General features: G+C 37.0%; 3 protein-coding genes across 3 annotated transcripts; all 3 read right to left on the bottom strand.

The window, feature by feature from the left end:
* Window positions 1-77: 77 nt before the first annotated feature.
* On the bottom strand, window positions 78-749 carry LOC130726449 (protein PELPK1-like). Its single transcript, XM_057577707.1, has one exon. The coding sequence runs from the start codon at window positions 680-682 to the stop codon at window positions 326-328; it is 357 nt and encodes a 118-aa protein (XP_057433690.1). The 5' UTR covers window positions 683-749; the 3' UTR covers window positions 78-325.
* A 4,236-nt stretch (window positions 750-4,985) lies between these two features.
* LOC130724651 (beta carbonic anhydrase 5, chloroplastic) lies at window positions 4,986-8,225 on the bottom strand. The gene is made up of 9 exons (XM_057575929.1): window positions 7,876-8,225; window positions 7,738-7,805; window positions 6,855-7,016; window positions 6,713-6,761; window positions 6,423-6,536; window positions 6,242-6,295; window positions 5,772-5,854; window positions 5,570-5,672; window positions 4,986-5,316 (listed from the first exon to the last, which is right to left on the bottom strand). The coding sequence occupies exons 1-9, from the start codon at window positions 7,966-7,968 to the stop codon at window positions 5,116-5,118; spliced, it is 927 nt and encodes a 308-aa protein (XP_057431912.1). The 5' UTR covers window positions 7,969-8,225; the 3' UTR covers window positions 4,986-5,115.
* Window positions 8,226-13,842: 5,617 nt separating this feature from the next.
* Window positions 13,843-15,645, bottom strand: LOC130724434 (uncharacterized). Its single transcript, XM_057575655.1, has one exon. It carries the CDS (start codon window positions 15,573-15,575, stop codon window positions 14,088-14,090), a length of 1,488 nt encoding a protein of 495 aa, XP_057431638.1. The 5' UTR covers window positions 15,576-15,645; the 3' UTR covers window positions 13,843-14,087.
* Between the last annotated feature and the right edge of the window lie 2,268 nt (window positions 15,646-17,913).

The following is a 17,913-nucleotide window of genomic DNA, read 5'->3' as shown; positions in this document are numbered from 1 at the left end:
GCAAAGGATATTGAACAAACATGTCATGATGACAATTTATACAATTGTATTAGATCATATCTGAATAGAGAAAGAGATGAAGTTAATAATCTATAATCCACAACTGAATTATGCCATAATGGATGATTACAAATCACAGTCAGTATGTTGTAGTAAAACTGACTCAAACAACCTGAAAACTGAAACATAACATGTAACTTAATGATACATAATAATAACAAAGTACAAATGAAACACCAATAGAGCCACTCTCAGATGAAAACAACTGTAATGCATTTCACAATACAACTAAAATGAATGGACTTTTGGAACTTGAAGTTCTTCCCTATGGTTTAGGAATCCCAGGTACTCCAGGCACTTTAGGCACATCTGGTATTCCAGGCACTTTAGGAACCTCTGGTATTCCAGGCACTTCAGGAATCTTAGGAACTCCAGGCACTTCAGGCACCTTTGGTATTCCAGGCACATCAGGCATTGGAAGAGCAGGCAAACCTGGCTGTGGAAGGGATGGAAGTGGCACTGGCAGAGTAGGGATCACAGAAGGCAACTCAAGTTTGGAAAGTTTGTGTATTTTTGACAATTGTGGCAGGTTACGTGCCTCTGCAACACTTGTGTCACTGATAAATGATGAGAAGGTTACAAGTAGAAGTGGGAAAACGAATGACAAGAAACTGAGAGCCATTTTTGGAGCTAACAGAAGACAGAGCAGTCTATGCAAATGGTTCTGGTATGCTTGAGGTAATGACTCTGAGGTTGGCTTTTTATAGATGAGACAGTGAGTCCTGTGAGGCTGGTATTAAGGATAAGTTGTGATCAGAACAGCCTGTAGTTTGGTTGAAGTGAAATCATAGGTTGTTATAACAGCATGTTGTTTGTTTCCAAGTGAAACGCTAAACCAACTATTCCAAAATTTTATGCTGTGAATACACATGAAAAGTTTTATACCATATTTCTAACTTCTAACTATTTGAACTTCTTTCATATACATCATGTGAACGTAGATGTAATGATAATAAAGACTACCCTGTCAAATTACCAGTCATACCAGTCATGACAAGCTTATAAACTTCAATTTATTTTCTTCTCTGTTTTGGACTTCTTTTAAAAAAAAGTAAGCTTAACTTTCATCTAATGATATTGGATCCCACATGGAGAGCTAGCCCCATGGGAATGTGAATGTCCACGGTTCGAACAAGATTGGCTCCATCTCTAGTGGTGGATATTTGTGTTAAATCAAAAGCTCTAATGTTATTGGAGTACCAACTTTAATCCTTTTCTGCTAGGTGAAACCAACCAACTTCAGCTACTGCATCCACATGTTAATTCATATTGGAGAATTGGAGGGGGGGAAATTCATTAAGCTGTAGCCTATCATAGTCTGCATAAAGAAGTTATTGATGTTTGTCATAGTTAACAATTAGATTCTAGTGCAGTTAAATAAGCCACCACCTTTTATGTTAAAATCCTTAAATTGAAGTCTAGAACTACTTGATTTTAAAATGCATGATTTCGACCTTCTGCTGAATTAACGTTAAACTTCATTTGAAAGAATTTATTTGAGTTTATCCTATAGTATAAACGTTGATGTAAGTGTTGGAGAAAACTTATGTAAATAACTTATGACATATCTATGCCGTTTTGAGCTTATTTCATAAGTTGTTAATATTAGCTTATAAATAAGAGTTTTTGCTTACCTATAATTTACTTTCAACTTATTTCATTAAGTTTATCAAATTAACTTATAAATAGGTCATTAAGCGATAAATGCTTATTAATATAAGGACTTATTTAAATTGTTTACCCAAACACGCTCATAATCTGTAATACAGTATTACAGTGTTCATTCTCTGTTACCCAGTAACATGATCAGTATTCAACCCGTGATCTCAGGTTTACTAACAGCCTTGAACACAAAATATGATAATTGCATGCAATGCTTCAATCAAACCCCAATAATACTTTCGATTCCATTCACGTGATTGAAGATTGCGGTCCCAAGTTAGTTGTCAGTGTTGTTTGTTTCCATGAATAATTAATGTGTACATTATAAGTGTATGCACATGAGTACAAAACAAAAAAGTGACCTGTTGGAGGATGGAACCTCTGACATCAAATTAAATTAACAACAATTTATACCTTAAGTTAGGCCTGTAGCAACTGAGATAAGAACTGACTGGCTCTAGTTTTTCTTTTACTATATGAGTAGATAAAAATAATTCCTATTGGAGGCTCAAATCAATAGATGTAGTAAAACCACAAGAACAAGGTAAGGTAAGCTGTCCTGTTGTGGAAAGCTTCACTGTACAAAATATATGTGGCTTTTGTAGAAGTAATCAAGATCAATGTTTTAAACTCATATAGAGCCACATGTTCATCAGCCTATCAGGTTCTTCTATGCTGTATAGTGTAGAGAGCTATTATTGTTAACCAGGTACATTTACTGTGAATTACCCTTTTGTGTTATATATGTGATTAATATCAAACTTTAATATACCAAGGAGTTATGCTTTCCATGAAATAATTGGTACTTCAGTTTTTATGCTTTATGAAACTAATGAGACAGATGTAAGATTAGTTCATAGAAATGTCATTTTTATTTTACTATTTTGCAGTTTACCATTTGCCATTACAAATATGGAAGTAATGATATCTGTAGTTCTACTTGTACAAGATCATTAGCTTTGGTTTTTTGCCTCTGTAATCAACCAGAGAGACAGATATTGGATCCTATTTGTAATTTAGAAAATAGGGAGAAATAGAATCAGTTCAACAGTTAACCATAATTGTTAGATGGTTAAACTGGTTGTTAGTTTTTTTCTGATTAATCACCAATTGCAGTGATTAATCCCTTCCCCGCGAAACTAGTTGTTAGTTTGTTGGACAATTATGTGGGACACAATTGAGCTATATAATACTTGTATGATGAAAATTACACTTCAATGAATCATTTTATTCATTCATAATAACAGGTGTTCAATTTTTAGTGTTGGAAGAACTGGGAATAAGAGGAATGAGTTTGAACTTCCATTATTTGAGATTATCATTCTGTAAATTACTCTTTCGTTTTGTTATTAATTATGAAATCCAGATTGCATGACAAGAAAATATTTTAGCTTGAAGTTCTATTTTGTTAACTCACTTTTAAATCATTCAGACAATGAACTCTATCATTTTTTTCAGTATGAATGAATTGAATATCCAATAGAATACTCATGAGAAAGTGACAAGAACTATGACAAAAGTCTCTATATTTGACACTCAGTCCAATTTCCGTCCTACTTGAAATTAAGAAAGTTTTCTTTTTATCTATATGTTTACGGAAATGTTGGCTTTAATCCTTGCCGAAGGGTGGAGCTCCAGTGACTTTGCCTAGTGGCAGGTCAGAGGTGACCATGTCATTCTTGATGGAGGTTTGGTTGAAAATGGTGGTGGTGGTGACCATCTTGTGGTGGGAGCAGAGTCTGAGAACTTCCAACCTTGGAAAATACTTCACATCCAATACACCCACGTCCAGGAGATAAAGTTTGTATTGGTTTTAACCCTTGATCTCTCTAAAAACAAAGTTAGTGAAGACTCTCAACAAGTTAAAATGCTTCATTAATTGAGAAGTACCCATAACTACCTAGTATAAAACCAACCATACTATGTAAAATTACCCTTTGTAAGGAGAGTTTTAAGTTTGAACAATTCACCCCACAATTAGCATACATATCAATAAATGAAGTAGCCACAATAACATTGTGGACTGTAAGAATCCTGTCATGCATATTCATCAATCAGTTTCATCTAACATTCCAATGTTGCACATGAGCATATTTGTCACATAAAATGAGCTAAATAACAAAAATGACAAGTGTAAGCAAACTAAATCGTTATTAAATTTATAGTCAGAAAAGTCGGTGAATAAGGTGCTTATAAGTCTACAATTAATCTATTATGTCCAGCATGCATATAAATCCCCAAATACATGTTCATGTTCATACATATCCATGTAGGTATAAACCTACCATGATAACTCATTTATTAAAGAATCACATAGCAGGCAATAGAAAATAACAAATCTGTCCATGAAATTCAGCCACTATGAAGCTAAATTTCTTGTTAGTTCTAAAGGTGTGAAGCGCAAAATTATAGAACTTGCTTTAATGCCTTGTCAGGATGAACACAAAGCAAAGAATGACAAACAAATTGAATGAATGAACTTTTTCCATCAAGATTTCGCTTACCATGTTATAATGGCATTAGATGTGATAACATTTTTTATGTCATGCTGAAGAAGATAACTCTTAACTGATATCGAATCACTGCAATTTGGGTACATACTACATAAGGCATGCAGCACCTATCTGAGTGTTTAGCGAACTTTCACACGCATTTGACAATGAATTTGTTGCAAAAGTCTGGTGACTGAGCATTGGTTTTCCTTTTGAAGATAGAAATTTTCAGTGAGTTCTGATTAATTAGTAACCACACCAGTTCTTTAACAGTGATATGGTGAAAATTTAGTTTACAGGAGCTTTTGATTTAGGCCCAGTTTGGAAGAGCTTATTTGAGCTTATCTGACAGCATAAGCTCTTATGTCAGTGTTTGGAAAAGCTTATGCAAACAGCTTATGGTCTGCCATAAGCTATTTTCAGCTTATTTTCATAAGCTACTCAGGATAGCTTATGAAAAACAGCTTATGCTTATACACAGCTTATTTCTAATTTATTTCAATAAATTTTTAAAAATAGCTTATGAATAAGCGCTTATGTCATAAGCGCTTATGACCATAAGCGCTTAATTAAGCTGTTTATCCAAACGGGGCCTTAAACAACATGAAAAAATTTAGAAAATATTTGAACAGAGGGAATCATAACAGATAAATAGCTCCAATCCCATAAATAATAAAGAATAAAGCAGTCTACTTGTTAGCATGCCCATAGGTCATAGTACATTATGACCTTGAAATTTTCCAGAAAGCAATGATCAATAGAGGCGCGATATGAAGTTTAAATTAAGTTAGTTTATAAGTTGTGAAAAAGTACATTATTCATCCTGTGCTTTTAAAGTCATACAAGTATAAATTTTAGAAACGCAATACAATACATTATACAGGAAAGTAGAAGTAAAAACTCAGCACCAAAATGCTTTGTTTTTGGTAGCAATTCTGCCATTTCCATCCACTTTGGTTCCCCTGTAATCCAATGTCCATTTCTCAAATGAACAGTCAATAAAGTTGTAGTAACCACCATGAATCATGAGTTCTCCATTCGCCACCTTTTGTTCAATCCATGGGTAAGTAAGTAGGTTTAATAAGGAATGATTAATGGATTCCTGTAAAAAAAGAACACAAAGTATTACAACTTGAAAGTGTTCAACATAATCAACTTCTTTGTGAAATAACATTTGCATGACTCCTATGACTTGGATCGTAGGAATAATACATATGAGCGTAACCCCCTCGAACAGGGGATTGCCTAAACCCATAAACCATCTAGCCCTATCTGGGGACAGTTCATATGATTCAACTTTTTTGAAATTTCAACAGCCAAATTACACATTCAATTCTAAGAAAAGAAAATATCACCTTCTCACAATGGCTGCACTGCTCATCAAAGCTGAGGTTGGAAGCAGCAGCCTCAGTTTTTATTCTTGCATTCTTCCCAATAACAACCCAATTTTTTATAAAGCTATTCAAATAGAAAAAAAAAAATCCAGTGAGAAATGTATGGCGCAGCGCATTATTACCAAAGAAAGCAAAAGGACAGCCAACAACTAAAATTAAGCACCTTGCACTGGCATCATCTTGCATACTCATAAGGGCGCGTATACCTCCACAGCAGCTGTGGCCAATGACAAAGATGTTCTCAACCTGCAACGAAAATAATAGTCTCTCCTCAAAATCAGGTGCGCTATTTCATCAATTTTCTGACCATTTATTAAGAAATTTAATAGAATCTTATACACTCAAATATTCTACAACTATTTCTTGCAAGGTTTACTTCACTTAAGCCCAAGGCTGATAAGTATTCTGTTGCTTCATTTCCAATACTCAACTCTTCAAATTATACCTTCCCATAGAAGTTGTAATTATCACAAGACCAACCACAATTTTAACCAAAATCATTATGTAATCTAAATGTCTAAATAATCACCCAAAAGAAAATGTGAATAAATACGAAGTACTTAGATAATGGATAAATGAATAAAAGCATTTGAAATTTCTGCCCGGCACTTTGGAGGTAAAAAATTTGCTTACCTGAAGGGTGTTTACAGCAAATTCTAGTGCAGCATTTGTTTCTGTGGGTCCTCTCTGTATCAGAGAAAAATTAGAAGAAGCAAATAACAGGACATATCACTATCTCTTTAAATACTATAGCAATAGAAGTAAATTGGAAAAAGCAGACAACTAAATAAATCAATAGCGGTGAAAGTTATACCACAAAAGGAGGAACTAAATTAGCAATATTGCGAATCGTGAATGTTTCTCCTGGTTGAAATCCCAAAACATTTGAGGGGCATACCCTAGAGTCTGCACAGGCAATAACCATGAACTGCTCTAGGAATGGTTAGTAAAGATTAAAGAATACTTATTTTTGCTACTGCTTTGGTAGTCAAATTGAAAAACTGAACAGAAAGGAATACACAACAAGACATAAATCAATAAACAACAAAAGTCTTGGCCCAAGGAGCTGGTACTGGAAAGTGGAAACAGACAGAGAGCAATTACCTTTGGTTCTTGAGCCTTGGCAAGACTTTCAAACTGCTCAGGGTTTTTCCTGCCATAAAACATGATCAGCATTAGATAAGTTTTTTCCTTATTTTAAGCAACAGAAATGAATGTTTCTGACCAGGGCTTTTCTGAAGCTTACATGTATTTATTCTTCTTAAAACTTAGAAACCTATCCTTAAGATCATTAAATATATCACACTCATCTTCAGCTTCAGCTAAAGTATCTAGCTTGCTGTTATTAAGTTGTTCTGTAAGTCCTGGAGGCCCCATAGAAGCCTTTAAAGTGAAACCTTGATTTCTCCTGCAAACATTAGAGAAAGATATAGTACTAGGAGCCACACACGAAGGGGGAAAAAGAATACGATGGATTTCATTACAAAAACAACAACAACAACCAACTTTTTCCCAACAATTGAAATCTAGTGTTATTGAGACAACCATGACTTGTTCTAACTTGTTATTTTTAAGGAATAGCTGGAAACCCCGTAAATTAGTTGATGATTCGAATTCAGCATATATCCATACAGATCAGAAAGAATTTAAATCACAGATGCAGGCAGACTGAGTATGAATAGACAAAACATTAGATCCCATTTATAGAACAGTGATAAAAAGATTTGGATTTATCAAACAAGACAAAATTGCAATATCAATATCCAATCAAGCATAGTGACACTGCAAATCCACAACTCGAATCAGCAAGTGATTAGAATACTTATTTTCCTTTATAAAGTATGCCATAACTCAACAGTTCAGGGAGAATCAAAGTCTGTAACCCCTTTCATTTATTTTTTCAACAAATCTAGATTGCATGAAACTAAGAAGCAAAGTAAGGATAAATTGAGTCCCCCCAGAAAATATTTTAGCATGTTTGGACCAGCACCAGCTTCTCTTTTCCTCAGAATCAATTCTAAAACTCAGAAGCTACTCACACAGAATTGATTCAAGCTATAGAATCAATTATAAAAAGCCAAACATGCACAAATTGTCAACACAGAAGAGAATGCTGGCCAGTCACTCACCTCAGTTCCGTCGACAATCTGAGATGGGTTTGCTCAATTCTCCCAGTGATCAACGCACGAGCAGAGATCTACAAAGGAAGTGTCACTGTAATCAGCTCATTCACAAAATACACAAGAAATATTAAAATAGAGCAATACCCTTGATGTCCCAAGCTGAATGCAGTAACTGGAAGAGGATATAGGAAGAGTCTTTGAAGCAAAGGGATCAGAAGAAAGCGTGATTGATGCCATTAGAGAGGTGAAATTGGGGAATGAAGAAGAATAAAGGGGTGGACATTAGAGTGGTTACGTGAGTAAACATGTATTGGGTTGTCTCCAACAAAGACGGAGAAACCGAGGTTTTAATAATGGGAAATAGAAAAACTAGAATCATGTTCTTTTGGATAGCCACCACCAGTTTCAGCTGCTTTTTTCACTGTTGTCTTTTGGTCTCTGTGGAATATAAGGACATGTTGGTGTGTGCGGTGAAAATGGAATGTCCTCAAAAGGAAACAAATTGGTGGCAGATCAATGGAGGTAATAAGGAAAAGGGATCTTATCTGATCATGATAATTGATAAGAGGAGCTCATCCTTATCATCATTGTTATCTATTGTTTTTTTATTCTTGTTCAACTTTCAAGTACACTTGTGAGTTTCTTTACTAAAAGGATCATGTTCATGTTGAAGTAGGTAGATTAGTAAATAATTGAAAACTTGATTTTCAATTTATGTGAATAGAAATAGATTGGTTGGTTTCACTATTTAGTGTCTTGATTGTGTGATGGAGAATTAGTCTCACGGCTACTAATTGTGATAGTACATTGATTAAGAAAAATAATGTATAATGGGAAGATAACTTGATTAAGGAGGAATATATAATGTTAGCTTTTTATTTGATGGGAATCCTTCTAGTTCTTGATCACATAATTATAGGATTAACACTAGAAAGTGGAGATCAGGTAAAGTTCTACCTGGTTAATATTAAGTTTTTTTTTGTTACATTAGAATGATAAAGTACATCATCTAGGGATTGATCCCTACACCTTTCTCTTCCCAACTCACATGTCTTACAACTCTTACTACTTGAGTTACTATTCATGACTCAATGTTAATTAGAAGGGAAAAAAGTATAATGAAAAAAATTAAGAAATAGGTGATTTTAAAATTGTTTGATATGATAGAAGCTAAAACGAGATAAACTTCCTTTGTCTTATTTAACGGTGTAGGAAGTGGTAGAAAAATGTTTGTTTATGGCAGTCTGTTTTTTTTATAATAATTTGGGTTGGTCCCGTATGATAACTCAAGTGGTAGGAACTGGGGGACATACGGGTTGGGTAGGGGGTCCAGGGATCGATTCCTAGCGGGTGCAATTTATCTTTCCGATGTACCAAAAAAATTTTTGGTTGGTTTGACTCCAATCACTGCTATGAGCCAAAAGATGTATTTAAGATTATAAACCGCTTATAAAAGTATTTGTAAATCACTCAAAGATGTCCAAAGATAAAATAGATCAAATATTATTAAGGCTTATTAGCAATTTTGGTCCCCCACGTTTTAAAAATGTGTAAAAAGAGTCTCTCACGTTTAAAAATAGCATAATGGTACCCCGACGTTAATCTCCGTTAGCAGTTTTGGTCCCTCAGCTGATTTCCGTCCAAAAACGTTAGTTAGTTTTTGGCTGATGTGGATTTTTTTTTAAATGACGTGGAACCTGAATAGGAGAGATGAGTTTTAGAAATGACTATTTATAAATTCCACATATACAATTAAAAATTAAAATAAAATAAAATCATTTTATTAAAATGTAAACACTGCAAAAAACTCTTAAATCCTTAATTAACTAAATTAACTCTTAAATCCCTAATTAACTCTTAAAATCAATTCATGCAACCAGGAAGAAGAGTTGCAGAAAGAACAGAACAGGGGGATGAAGAAGAGACGCGGTGGAGGGGTGCGGCGGCGGAGCCCCAGGGGGTGCCGGTGGCGTTTCCAATGGGCAAGAAAAGGGGTAGATGGAGGGAGGTCGTTGCTTAAGAGGGAGTAATCGAGGAGGGCCTTAGTTCAAAATCACCAAAAAAATTCAAACCCAGCAAATCAAAGATGAAAGGCAGAAGAATGGGGCCAAGAATCTTCAAACCCAACAAATCTTTGCCATTGCAGTACCCCATGTGCATACCCACTCACCACAACTGAAACCAAAACTTGATATTTATGGATCTGAGAAATTTCAGCAAGAAAGTGTAAATTTTTGGATCTGGGAAACAACAAAGGGCGCCGAAAACGCGAATCCTCCACAAATCCCCTTCTCCCCCCTCTATTCACGCGGCATGCAGGTGGAGTTGACGGCGGCGGTTCCGTCACGGGTGGCTGTGGGGAGAAGGAGTGTGGTTTTTGTGATGGGTCATGGCTAAAGTGGTTGTTGTTGCTGTCTCTCTGTGCGTGTGAAAATTGGTTGCTGCAGAGTGAGTGGAGAAACACACAATGGAGAAATTGGTGTTTGTTATTTACTGGGTTTGGGGTTCATCAAATTGAATGTTCTTTTTACCTTGTGGGATCCAAGAAATTCTTTTTTGATGCATCTAAAGTGGGTTTTGATCTCTATACCCAGATTTAGCATAAAGGGTTAAAATTGGTCATGAATTTGGGAAGTGAATCTTTGGAAGAGAATGCATTTGATGCATCTAAAGTGGGTTTTGATCTCTATGCCCAGAATGCATTTGGAAGAGACTGCATTTCAGCTTAAAAAAAAATGAAGATGAAGATGAACAATTAAATGTTTATGGGTTTTTTAATTAATAATTTCTTATTTTTAATTATTAATTAATGTTTTTTCATTTTTATCTTCTAACTGGAATGCCACATCATAAAAAAAAACGCCAACTCAAACAAAAACGTTAAATTTTTAACGGAAATCAGCTGAGGGACCAAAACTGCTAACGGAGATTAACGTCGAGGTACCATTATGCTATTTTTAAACGTGGAGGACTCTTTTTACACATTTTTGAAACGTGGGGGACCAAAAGTGCTAATAAGCCTATTATTAAAAAATAAAAGGGGGATACACCTACTCTCTAAATTTCGAGAAAAATTATAGTTCTTTCGGTGGATTGAGTAAGGTGTACTCCTTTCATTCATGGCACCTATTCGTTTATGATTAGTTATCCATATTACTTAATTTTTTAAGACTAAAACATATAAGTAAAAAAACATATGTTTTCCCACCCATTTTATAAATGGGGAGCATTGAGTGTTCAATACTGTGTGAGAGGACCGATGGTAAAAAAAAGTTAGGCATAGGGATATTTTCGTCATTCTGGGTGTCTTATTAGGGTTTCTCATTCTCTCTTCCCCCATTATGCTCGAAACGATCATCCCATCTCTCTCTCTCTCTCTCTCTCTCTCTCTCTCTCTCTCTCTCTCTCTCTCTCAGCGATACCGTCCGAGGAGCGATTTTCCGATATCCTAAAACACGGTCCGATGGTCAAATAGAGTTAGGCAGAGGGACATTTTGGGTACCCTATTAGGGTTTCCCATTCTTTATTCCCCATTTTATCCAAATCAATCCTCTTCTCAGATCTACCTTTCTTTTTCGAAGATACCACTTGAGGAGTGATTTCCGGTGCGACTCCAACGAGGATTCTTTTCTCATTGCTCTGCAACAACACTCCTCTTCTTCTTCTTGTGACTTCTCTCTGATGCGAAGGTAAAACCTCATCGCTCTTCTCATGTCTTTGTTATATTTTTGCTATGGTCATTGGTTAAGGATTAATGTGTTTTGCTCTTACAAATTTATCTAGGAGTTAACTGTGATGATTCTGCAATTATTTGTATTAATTATACAAATTTTATGCATGATTTTATTTGTTATTATTGAATGATTTGCTCAATCCTCTTCTCAGATCTACCTTTCTCTTTCGAAGATACCACTTGAGGAGTGATTTCCGGTGCGACTCCAAAGAGGATCCTTTTCTCATTGCTCTGCAATAGCACTCCTCTTCTTCTTCTTGTGACTTCTCCTTGATGCGAAGGTAAAACCTTGTCGCTCTTCTCATGTCTTTGTTATATTTTTGCTATGGTCATTGGTTAAGGATTAATGTGTTTTGCTCTTACAAATTTATCCATGAGTTAATTGTGATGATTATGAAATTCTTTGTATTAATTCTACAAATTTTATGCATGATTTTATTTGTTATTATTGAATGATTTGCTTAATCCTCTTCTCAGTTCTACCTTTCTCTTTTGAAGATACCACTTGAGGAGTGATTTCCGGTGCGACTCCAACGAGGATCCTTTTCTCATTGCTCCGCAACAACACTCCTCTTCTTCTTCTTGTGACTTCTCCCTGATGCGAAGGTAAAACCTCATCGCTCTTCTCATGTCTTTGTTATATTTTTGCTATGGTCATTGGTTAAGGATTAATGTATTTTGCTCTTACAAATTTATCCATGAGTTAATTTTGATGATTCTGCAATTATTTGTATTAATTCTACAAATTTTATGCATGGTTTTATTTGTTAGTATTGACTGATTTGCTTAATCCTCTTCTCAGATCTACCTTTCTCTTTCAAAGATACCACTTGAGGAGTGATTTTCGGTGCAACTCCAACGAGGATCCTTTTCTCATTGCTCTGCAACAACACTCCTCTTCTTCTTCTTGTGACTTCTCCCTGATGCGAAGGTAAAACATCATCGATCTTCTCATGTCTTTGTTATATTTTTGCAATGGTCATTGATTAAGGATTAATGTGTTTTGCTCCTACAAATTTATCCATGAGTTAATTGTGATGATTCTGCAATTGTAGGTAGCTAGTAATTTGTAAAGTTTGGGCTCTGTTTGTTGGTCCCCGAAGGATAGCCTAAGTAATTTTAGAAAAAGAAATTTTAATATATGGATAGAAATTTGACCAACAAGCTGAGCCCAAATATCGAATTCAAATTAGGATGTCCCATTTGGGTAGTATTTTCTTCCTCAGGGCCTTGTATGTTGTATGTCTGACAAAAGTGACTGCCTACAAGTGTTGGATAGGCTTAGAGCCCAAATTGACATCTACGTATAAAACAACAACAAAAATCGATATAATAATAATAACCAGACTCCTATAATTCATCAATCATGCTTAGCCCTAGTGGAATTGGAACATTCTTGTAGTAAATGGGTTTGGTGAGGGTGAATGCACACATGGTAATAGGTGAATTACTGATAACTATTGTTAGCAACGAAACCTAAAAACATTGATTATCCAGAATAAGGAAACGGTCATCCATTATTTCAGAACTCAGTAAGGCCCCTGCTATGATCTCTGTCCATGACTAGATTAGATAATCATTCTTCATTTCCTAAGATCAAGTTGAAGCCTAAACACAGAATGCTTGAAGCCCCTAGCAAGATGTTACATCTGAACCAAGTGTAAGCTTTTATAATCATTACATGCCACTAAAATTTATAAGGAGGTATTACTATATTAGCCTATTTCTGAAAGGGGATAAAAGCACTAGCAGAAAATCTACAGTTTGTAAATGATAAGTAGCATCTAGTATAAAGTATAAACTCAACAGTTCACTGGTAAATATTAGAATTATATTGCCAAATACATAACATACTCCATAGGACTCAGGCAAATACCAGTTAGTTGGCACTCTGAAAAGCTGAGGCAAGTGGACAAGCTAAAAGGAATCACTAATAAAACATGAGTCTCAAGCTTTATGAGCGGATAACAGAGTCAAAGACTTCGAAGGTATTAATATTACCACTCCCACTCATTGCTTTTGGGAAAACACTAATTCTATGATGAAGCCTGGAAGCAAAAAGGCTCACAACTAGCCAGGATGAAATGAAGTAAAAGTAGAGTAGACAAAGGCAAAACTAACAAAATAAATGGGTGAGATCACAATCTAAAACTACAACATTTGCGGCTTTTGAGAGATTTTCAGTTTCCTTCAACTTTTGCAGCTCACAACATTTGAACAAAAAGAAACAATTAGCAAGCTACAACTTATTTTCAAAAAATCTTTCCCTTACAAAACAAGAGAGCAAAGCCTAATAAATACCAAAGAGCCTACACAAGGGAAGAAGCATTATTACAGGGAAAAAAAATGGCAGTAGGTAAGAATTAGGATCAGCAACATGAATCAACAAAACATGAGCACAACAAACACCTAAATGCATCAGATAAATGTTTTGCATACAGTGCATTGGCAAAATAAAACTAGGGAGGCATTGTTGCAAAGTCGAATCATTATGAGTCTAACAATGAGAAGAATTCACAAAATCTGAGTATCATCTTTGTGCAACAAGAACTACCTGACATACAAGTAACATCTACATCATCAACAACAACAACAAAAAGCAGGCGTCTATTTGCCGACTGTACTAATGACCCTTAACCTTATCATCTGCAACAACATTGAGAATGGGCAAGCTACTAAGGATGAACTCATCAAGCCCCTCAAAAAATCCAATCCCCTCAATATTATCCTCTGCATGTCCAGTCCCATTCCCTTCCCTGACTCCATGGGCAGGCTCTTCCACCTCATTGCTAAACTCCACATTCAAATCCAACTTGCCCAAGTTCCCAGCACCCCTCCTCCTCGAACCACCCAAAGCGCCTCTCTTGCTAGACTCCGGCCTCACAGAATTGGGAACCGCAGGCGGCAGCGCAGAGGCACCACCAGAAACCTCACCATTACCCACACTGGCATTGGCATTGGCATCACCAGCCCCACTATCATTATGATTCCCCTTCCTAGCCTTCCCATTGCTTTTAACACCAGTACGAGCAGCAGAAGAGCCTTTCCTCCTCCCTCTCTTCCTCAGCCTGCTCCGCCAGCCCCCATCGTCATCCCCATCATCTCCGTCATCGGAATCCTCCTCCTCCGTCGAATCTGAAAGCTCCTCAGACTCCACAGCCGCCTCATCATAGTAATAAACCTTAGGACCCCTCTTCCTTCCCCTATATGAAGAACCACCCCCATTCAAAGCACAAGGAAACAGCGGAGAAAAAGGGTTCCACTCTGAAGAAGCCCCACCAATACTCTTCAAATCCCCAGAAAACCCAACAGGGAAAAACCCCCAACTGCAAAACGAGGTCAACCCACCTTCTTCCTCAGTCAAACCCGGCGGCAGAGACCGTACCGCCACCCCATGAAAACCCCTCCGACAACTCTGGCACCGAAGAGTACACTCCTCATACACCGAAGGGTACTCAAACATAGCATAACAGTAAGGACACGCCGTCCAGAAAGTCCTCCCATCGTTCTCACTCGGCTGAGTCGGCTCAGTTACATTGTCCTGACTCGGCCTGTTGTCTTCTTCCACAGCATCAGCAACCACCACCGGAACATCATCGGAGCTAGGGTTTACATGGTTCTGAACGGGGTGTAGATGAATAGATGGTGGTGGTGGTGGTGGTGGAGGTGGAGCATGATGAGGTTGCGGTGGTTCAGTGATGAATCGGAGCTGGTTATCGTAGAATGCTTTCTTAGTCGGGTTGAATAGGAGAGCCCATGCGTCTTGGACAAGGGAGAAAGCATGCGCGGCGAAGGCGAATGGGTTGTGGTGAGGGTCAAGGAGGCTGGCGAGACGGCGGTACTGGGCGGCGATGAACTCAATGTTGTCAGTGTAGCGGACGACTTGGAGGATGGCGTAGCAGTCGACGAGGTCCTTGATCCGAGCTTCGCCGGCGAGGAGGGTGTCGATGACGGCGAGGAGGAGCTCCGTGGCCTCGAACCTCGGGTCGGATTCCTGAGCCCGGATCGCGAAGGAGCGGGCGCCGTGTAGGTCACGCGCGCTGAGGAGCTTGTTCGCGGTGTAGAGCCACCGCTCCGCTTCCGCCCGGTTGCCGCCGTAACCACCCTCCATTTTCTTCAATTTTTTGTTTTGTTTTGGAGTGAAGTGAGTGACTCAGTAGTAGGATGGTATTACCCTTGACCTTGACCAGAAGGGGATGTAAATGGACCAGAAAGGACAGCGGTGGATAAGGAGCGGGGGTGTAGGGTAGGGGTATTTTAGTCATTGAGTGACTCGAATGCAAACGAGTATCACATGGCGGTGATGAGTGGTCATGACGTCAACCTTGACCTTAACTTCCATGGGCAGCTGGGTGCTTCGGGTTGGGGGGGCTGAGGTTCTAAACATGTTAAAAAGAAAAATTATTATTTATCGAAATAGATAGAAAGAAAATGTGAGTGAAAATAAGATGAAAGAAAATACAATATGAAATAATCACTTTGTTAAAAACATGCACCTTTTTTTTGTATGTAAAGGGGAGGGGAGATACGTCATGTGGGGTTGGAGACAAGGATAGAAAGGGCCATTGAGATTAGCCTTGTTCCCCAATTTGACTTCCCAACTCAAACATCACAAGTGTTTTGCCAATACATGCCTTTGTCTTACCTTTTTGTTTTGGATGTGTTTGTTTATCCATTGAATTAAATGTGAATGTGTTTTTTCTCGATCTACCAAATTTGGTTATTTGTGAGTGTTGTTTTGAAAAATTAAATATTTTCGGTTAAAGGTGTATTCGGACACTAGAATTTGTTTGCCTTGACGTTGTTGTGTTGACTTAAAAGTACGTGAGCGTCAGGTACAACACCAAACAAGACATAGTTAATTAATTTTTAATATCTATTGGTAGTGGTGCAAATAGAACGTATTTTTTGTTTGGATATATGTTAATATGTTATGTGTATATCTTAACACATTTCTTCCACATATTATTTCACATTTGCTCATAATCTCATGATTAGATGATTATTTAGTATTAGATGTTTATTTAATTTGAACGATTAAGATTGATTAGTTTTACAGTATTGATTACAAAAATATATGTTAGTTCGTCTTAATCGAGATCAATGTCGCCTCCGGACATTGCTGCGGTTTTCAATGCTTTCACCTTAAACACCACTTCTCTTTGATCTCGTTAATGCCCATCATGTTTTGACCATTCCTCACCGGCTTCTTCACCCAAGCCAATGTCTTTGTTGTGTTTGGCTTCCCCGTCAAGATCTCCACCCCATTTACCTCATACTTTCAAATGCAACCATGATGACATTTCTTCTTCACAAACGACATGAGAATGTACAAGCTTCCTCTGTTAAGAATCTTGCAAGAATGTCGACCATGTTACCTTAATGTCGTCGACTAGTTTCCTAAGCCTAATGTAGATGAAATTTGAGTTTCAATTTTCCCATGGCTCGTTTGGTCATTACTAGCATAGAAGAATACCATTGTGTCCCATATGTGTAGTTGATCCAAGTCTCTTATGTCGGTAGCTTATGCATTTGCTATATGCAGTGAGAGTTGGCTGTGGGTGTTAGGATGGTCTTCGTTGGATGGTGGCAATGTGCGACACTACGAAAAAGTTGTTTATTTCCAATGACCTAAACTGTCAGTAATACCCAAAAAATTTCGGTGTGAACAAATTTCGTATGAATTACAAACGGTTACTCTCTCGTTGGTGATAGACTCGTCATAAAAAGTTGTTGATTGCTCTCAGGCATAACCGTCAGTGGCTTACATGTGATCATAATAAGAGGAAGAGAGAGGCTTATCAAAAAAAAAAAAAAGAGGAAGAGAGAAGGACAAAAGATGATCAAAGGTGGGGAAGGATCTAGGGTTGAGGAGGAGGCAACCATGGGGAAATGTGGTGGCGGTGGTGGTGGTGGCTGGAAATGCGAGAGGAAGAAGAAGAAAGGAGAAGATAATGGTAAAAAATAACTATAGAGAATATTGAAGGACTAAAATTGATGTAAAAATTACGCATAGACACTTATATTTGACTAGGATTGTCACGTGGCCTGACGACTGAGTCAAAAATATTTAAAACATTCTATGACGTACTATTTAAAATAAAAAACCAGTAGGGACAAAAAAAGAGATTTTTTTCTTTCCAAAAGTCTCTTGGATCCAAATCTATAATACTCTATGAGTTCTTTAACATTTATCATTTTAAGGTTTTGTCACATGTATTAAGGAATATTATTTAATATTTCTGTTCTACTAGAATTAATCTGACTTTCTAATATACAATTTATCTCTCCTACCAATTATAACTTTTCAATTTTCTTGTCACCGTTAAATTAAGGGTACAATTGGTAAAACTTATTAACGTTTTCTTGAAATTGTAAAAGTGACAAATAAATCCGAACAAAAAAAAAGGTTGAAATAGTGATAGTTATATAGGAACAAATGAAGTACA

The sequence above is a fragment of the Lotus japonicus genome, chromosome 6 (assembly GCF_012489685.1).
Source record: "Lotus japonicus ecotype B-129 chromosome 6, LjGifu_v1.2".
Lineage (NCBI taxonomy): Eukaryota > Viridiplantae > Streptophyta > Magnoliopsida > Fabales > Fabaceae > Lotus > Lotus japonicus.
The sequence above is the reverse complement of the archived record's forward strand: the minus strand, read 5'-3'. Positions and strand labels throughout refer to the sequence as shown.